At 36.8% G+C, this 6,678-nt stretch overlaps 1 protein-coding gene across 1 annotated transcript in view; it reads right to left on the bottom strand.

Annotated features, from left to right (window-relative positions):
- The window catches only part of LOC108630156 (aminopeptidase N-like), a 10,458-nt gene extending 3,806 nt beyond the window's left edge, over positions 1–6,652 (bottom strand). The window contains exons 1-5 of the mRNA XM_018033240.1: positions 6,192–6,652; positions 3,881–4,366; positions 2,904–3,087; positions 1,900–2,059; positions 282–363 (exon numbers count right to left, since the gene is read on the bottom strand). Of these exons, the coding sequence (XP_017888729.1) occupies positions 282–363; positions 1,900–2,059; positions 2,904–3,087; positions 3,881–4,366; positions 6,192–6,652 (1,373 nt within the window). The remainder of the gene's footprint in view (positions 1–281; positions 364–1,899; positions 2,060–2,903; positions 3,088–3,880; positions 4,367–6,191) is intronic.
- Between the last annotated feature and the right edge of the window lie 26 nt (positions 6,653–6,678).

Genomic DNA, 6,678 nt, shown 5'->3' with positions numbered 1-6,678 from the left:
TGCGAGACTAAATTGTTACTCCCGCATTTGTGGGTATAAAAAACATTTCGTCCTGCATTTTCGAGAATAACGACTTTTCATATCGCTTATAATATATAAGGGATTCTAGTCCCGCTTTTGAGGGAGTAAAGTGGCTTTTTAAGTCCATCCGTGAATAAATGAATGTTTTCTTTATTATTTATGAAATGCGGAACGTTAGTTTCGATTTTTGATAGGTGGGGATCAAGTAAGAATTTTATTTCAATAAAGGATGTGTTATACGCGAGTAAAACTATACGTACTTGCTCTTCAGATACTGTTGCAAGCCTTTCTGGAAAACCTCTTCCGTCATGGCGTGGGACATCATTCGAATAACAGAACCCGCTGTAAGCCATACAAATAATTATTTGCATTTACTATAAAGTTAAGTACAATGCAATGTGGAAAGTATTTCTTGCAAATTAAATAAGCAAATAGTAAGGAATTAACAGCACTCATGATAAAGAGCGTGCAAGTGAATGCTATTTATACTCATTTTCGCGAAGCTCTTGATGCAGTTACTCCTTGTTGCTTTCTAAATTGTACACACTAACTAATGAAATATAATAATGTTTACTCAGGAGCTGTTTGTTAAATCTAGGATCCCCCAAGGTTCTCATATTGTTGAAGGATCCCTAATTTGTAATATTTACATTAATTCGAAGTCATCCATTTCAATAAATTTTCGCTATTGCAGATGATTTAAAAATGTATCATTCAATTACTTACAATTAAAATCGTATACAACACGATTTGAACAGACTTCAGGATTAGAACATCCGTAAATACATACATAAATCTAAATGTATATCTAAATATAAACTCGTAAACACGTTTGTTTTATTCGATCGATTAAGATTGGGTGAACCGTGACATTTCTATTAGACGTTTAAGAAAAAGCTATGCCTAATACGTGAACTGTTGGAAACGATGCAATTCGCGCAGATGGATTGGCACCATACATATACAGGGTGTCCCACGTAACACTTTTCACGATTTTTAAAGTACTTGCGATAATCTGACAAAAAAATATTTTCAACAAAAGTTGATCAGTTTTCGGTTGGCTATACATCGCAAGAAAAAAGTTGGAAAGCACAATTTTTTTTTTACTATTTTCAAGATCACTCATTTTTTTAAATGGAACTATGTATTTTTGATTTAACAATATTATAGCCTGTAACAAGACGAATTCAACAACCTAAATACCATGACCTTCGGATGACCTTTAAGGTAAAGAAATTCAGTTAAGTGAATGTAATTACGAGTGTTAATAATAAATACAATTTGAGCCTGAGACCAAATACATTTTCACCCTTTTCTCCTTACAAATAACTCCGACTGTGTTTAAATCAACTTCTAATCCAAATCATCTTTGGTACGCGTAACATTTGATTTTCGTTTAATATTTTTTTTTCCACGTCATGTTATCATTCATTAACAATGGTCTTACAATCCCGTATAGAAATTAATGAATAAATAATTCGTGCAAGCATTTACTACGCTGTCATTAAAATAAAACTGCCTGTCATTTATCTTCATTGTTAATTCACAGACTCTTAATGTTCAATAATTGATAAATTATTATCAATTTATTCAGACTATTATCTTTTCACTTGTCAAGCCCGCTTATCTTTAATCTGGCGGTATTTGGAACACCTTAACTGATCGATAAGATTAAGTAACGTATCTCGCTAATGAGAAAAAACATGCGTTGCAAATTTAATACCTATCGGTGTTTGTTCCCTGTTCCCATATTTCTGTTTATCTGACGTTAAAATAAGACCGTCGCGATTGCCTTTACCGTTCAAATTTATGTATTTACTTGTCTTTTCAGGTATCTAATCGAGATAAAAACGATGTCTTTTATTTCTTTTTTTTTACCCTTGCTGTAGGCGATGCTGTCGAAGAGCGCACTGATTTCTTGAGGGCTAGTTACGTCCTGATTCATAGGACGTTGCTTCGGCGACCAGTCAGCAACCATCGCAGTCTGTTGCATGCTCTCCACGACGAACATATCGTCCAATCGCAATTCAGGTACTACCTGAATTTCATAATTTCATCATTATTTACCGTATTGAAAATTATATCTAGACTTGATAGGCAGTAATGACTGTAGAATATTTGGTTTTCAGAACTCGATCTTTAAATGATACTGCAGTAAATGACCCAATTTCTGTTCACGCCACAATTTCTACTCATTGACTTGTTTTTCTATTATGTTAAATTGACATGTAAGATTATAAGAAGATACGTCAGTGTGTGAAAATTATGACATCAACTGAATTGGCCTTTAAAGATGTCCAACTCAACGGAAGTGTCTGATAGTGATAGCAATCATGGTAGAAACACGTAAGATAGTCTTCCGGTGGTGCCATTTTCACCACTACATACATCACTTACTACGCATTCCATATGACGGCCATATCGAGAAATGAATACTGATGGAAACTGATTAAAACGACAAAAATGCTAGGCTGCGCTATTAAAAGTTGTAAAAGCTGTAATGGTAATACTGAAAAATTAAATATTTCCTATCATCGACTTCCAAAGAATCAAGTCAAGTACAATGCTTGTAGCCGAGAAAACGTCAATTTAAAAGTTGGTAATTCTTAGGTTATAAAATCTTTAAACAAATTTATAAAATGTAATTTAGAATTTTTAAATGAAAAACTAATTTTTATTTTCAATGCTCCAATATGGCTGTTATAAGCAAGAGTATGTGACTGCCGATTCCAATCAGTTGCGTAATAACGCGACTTATGTATTTCCACCATGATAGCAATAGCTGATTAAACAAATGACATTGTCCCAACACTTATAAATCCCATATCAAAGAACGTAGCGGTGAAAGCCTGTTTTAAGAAGGATTAGAGTATTGTATTTACTTTGTGACTAATAAAGTACTGGAAATAATTGGCGAATCCCTCGTTCAGCCAAATATATTTCCACCATTTTGGGCTGACGAGATCACCGAACCATTGATGAGCGAACTCGTGAGCGATGACCGTGAGTATGCTCATTTTCGTGCGGGTTGTGCTTGAACTCTCATTGTAAAGAAGAGAACTTTCTCTGAAATGGAAATTCGAGTTCAGAGGTGTCCATTCTCATTACTAACGACTAAATTTAGCGAAAAGTGACCATTGTAACATATATACTTTTTATCTAAAACAGTATTACATTAAACATTCTATTATTTGAAAAGTATATTTCCTATTATAATACTGTAGGTAAACGTACCAACAGTTTTTATATTTATATATATGCTTCTCCGAAATGAAATCTATTTAACGACTTAGTCTGAAGTAAGCATAGTACTTGGAATGTTAACTTACAAGTAAATACTAAATAACTTAAAAACTTGAACGTGGATAATGTGCAACACGTTCTAGCAGAAAATTAAAAAATTGATCATTATTAGTACTGCGAACTTTTATATAAAATGCGACATTTGTCTTGTCAATTTAAAAAATGAAATGTAGATTGAGAATTCTTTCACCCTCCGAAAATGACGATTTGTATTAAAAATACTACATTCTTCAGACTTTTGCATATTGCATGTATTCATTATATTTCCTGCACATTTAATTTTTGTATGTATGCATAAAATCCGCAGTCCATTAATGACAATAAATTAGCATCCGGCGATTCGACCATATAATTTGATCGAGTGATTCATTAGAAGAAGCGGAGAATCGCAAGTATTTTTTTAATTCGATACTGTGTTTCCTTATCTCTGTATCGCGAACTCTCATTGATCGTTAATCCCATCGGGAAAATAATCTCTACTTCGAACGTTCGAATCAGATCGATGAGCGATAAAACCCGTTGCACTTTGATCGCGACGTTCATTGCTTCTAAATACCTATAAATCACGAGTCCCCAATTCTCCATGGCGCCGGCTGGGAAATCTTTCTGCGAGATTTGATCCATTTTTGCTGGCATGTATTTCTGATATGAAATATTCGTATACAAATCCAGCTGTTCTAGAATCTTCATACCCATTTTCAAAGCGTAATCAGTTTGATCTATCGCGTTCGCCTTCGTCCACACCCTATAGGTGAAGTTGTGGTCTTTATCTTCCTTAAATTTATATTCGCTTACCACGAATGCTACCAAATAAGTAGACATGGGTGGAGTTTCTTTGAACGAAGTGGTTATCATGCCATCTTGTTTATCTTGTGTATCTTGTTTATCTTGTTTATCTAGTTCGTCCATATTAGAGATCGCTTGAAATTCCTTATTGTGCGTCAACCTGATGTTGAATTTCGCCTTGTAGGCGGGCTCGTCCCAACATGGGAACGCTAGTCGAGCGCCCGTCGGCTCGAAATGAGTCGTTGCTGCGTATCCGCTAGAGTGGAACAAAAATTGGATTTTACTTAATTCGCACAAAGACAGATAGTAATTTGTCAAAAAAGAGATGAGAATCTTATGTAGTGTATCTAATTATCTGCCGTATGTGACATTGGATAAAGCCTTTAACTATATTCACGTGGACCACCAGTTGCATAGGCTTTTAATGTTAGGACAGCGTAGCAAATATCAGACATAATACATAGTACGTATATAATGCAACGCTGAAATATTTCCCGCTAGTAGGTTACACTCTGTATAGTCGAAGGCTAATGCGCTTAAGTCTATGAAAATGGAAAGTAATTAAGTATCCAACAAATGTTTTGAATTGACATTTTAAAAGGTTCAAGAAGTATCTGACGAAATCTGAATAAATAGAAGGCGGACAATTCTTGATATTACTATTTTATAAGTACAGTAGGTTCCTTCTATACATACGGGGTATCCCAGAAAAAGTATTAGAGCCGAAGAGTTGTGATCCTGCAGATGTTTCTGAACAACAATTTCCTTCGATAAAATGCAAAATGAGCCATGGTTTTTTAATTATTAACGAAAAACACTGACCAATAAGAGCAAGCGCAGGGCCCGCACCCAGCCGCAGGTAGGTTGGCTCAGATCGTGACGCTCGGCCGTGGTTTAGCGTAGGTCCTACACGTGCTCTTGTTGGTCAGTGTTTTTCGTTAATAATTCAAAAACCACGTCTCAGTTTGCATTTTAACAAAGGAAATTGTTATTCAGAAAGACCTCCAGAATCACCCCCTTTCGGCTGTAACACTTTTTGTGAGATACCCTGTATATCAGCTGGAAAGAGGCGAGAATGGTCCTCCTGAAGAAAGGTAGGTCTGTGGACTCCGTCCGCATATCGGCCTATGTGTCTGTTAGACGAGATGTTAAGCTCTTCCAGCAGGTGCTTGCTGTCAAGAACCTATCGCGGGACTGCCAAAACCTGTCAGAGTGCCAGTATGGTTTCCGTCAAAGACGTTCCACCATTGACACCATCATGCGAGTGAGGTTTCTGTCAGAGTAGACCATTTCCCAGGACAAGATAGCATTGGCCCGATAACGTCCCGCAAATATGGGGACGTTATCGGGTCATACCTTAGCAAACGAGAGGAGAACACTTTTCTAAGACCATACATCGAACTACACCACCGAGTAGTGGATTGCGTGGTTTCGCAGGGGTCCGTTCTAGGCCCCCTGCTATGGAACCTCGCGTATGATGCAGTTCTTCTGGTTGATCTTCCCTCCAGCGTGTATGTCACTTGTTATGCAGATGAAATTTCCATATTCGTCGTGGGGAAAAACTTCAGGAGGACCACTCGGCTCGCCGAAGTGGCGATGGAAATTGTCGTCGCTCGGATCCACGCGTTGGGCTTGAGCATGGCTGAGGCTACGACAGAGATCATGTTTTTCTATGGTCTCTCCCGTCGGCCTCAGCCACTCCCAGCGTGAATCCGTGTGGCAAATTCCTTTGTCAAGGTGAGCCAGTACGTCAAGTACTTGGGACAGTGTTAGCATTTAATTTGACGACGGCGTGGCGGTTTATTAATTAATTCACCATTAAATATATTTTTAGTTCAAGTTAAATCAATTAATTTATTATCCTCATAGAGTATTTTATTTATCATTTCTTTTCTCTTTTTCAATCTGTATTGTTATTTGCTTTATTTTTAAATTCATATTTTTGCCATCTATTGTTAGTATCTCAAGTTTGTCACGTTTTCTCAAATTTTCCTGTGTATACTCTAAGGAACTTATGCTCGTAGATAGTAATAATAACTATAATAATGATAATAATGATAGTAATAATAAAGCGGTCTTACGTGACTTTATCACCATCCATGACCCTGCTCCTATAGAATCCTCTCGAATTATTATTCAAAATTCCACTGTATTGTATCTGAAGCGAGTAGTTATGATCCTTTTCGAACTGGGGATCTACTGTGATGATTAGGATCTCATGCTGTTTGTCCTCCGTGTACTCATTCTTGAAGGTCTTGTTTGTATCCAAATCCTCGAACTTAACGTTGTGGATTGTCAATTCTTTTGAGTTTAATGTCAAAGTATTGTTCGTCGTCAGCGCTCTTAACATTATGTTCACTTCACCCTCAAATGTGAAATTCTTTAAATCAGGCGTGAGGTGCAATGTGTAATCGGTCGGTATCACTACGTCGGAGGGCAGCCGGTATTTCAAATCCACTTCCTTCTCGTCAATATTCTTGAGCATGAAACTCGCCTGACAGATCCCCAGGACGAGGAGAAACGTTACGAAGGTCCTCGTCATTTTAGATTCGGTGATCAGTATCCAAC

Source organism: Ceratina calcarata, unplaced genomic scaffold, assembly GCF_001652005.2.
Source record: "Ceratina calcarata isolate Rehan_Ccalc_2016 unplaced genomic scaffold, ASM165200v1 scaffold700, whole genome shotgun sequence".
Classification (NCBI taxonomy): Eukaryota; Metazoa; Arthropoda; class Insecta; order Hymenoptera; family Apidae; genus Ceratina; species Ceratina calcarata.
This window is presented reverse-complemented; position numbering and strand designations above follow the sequence as displayed.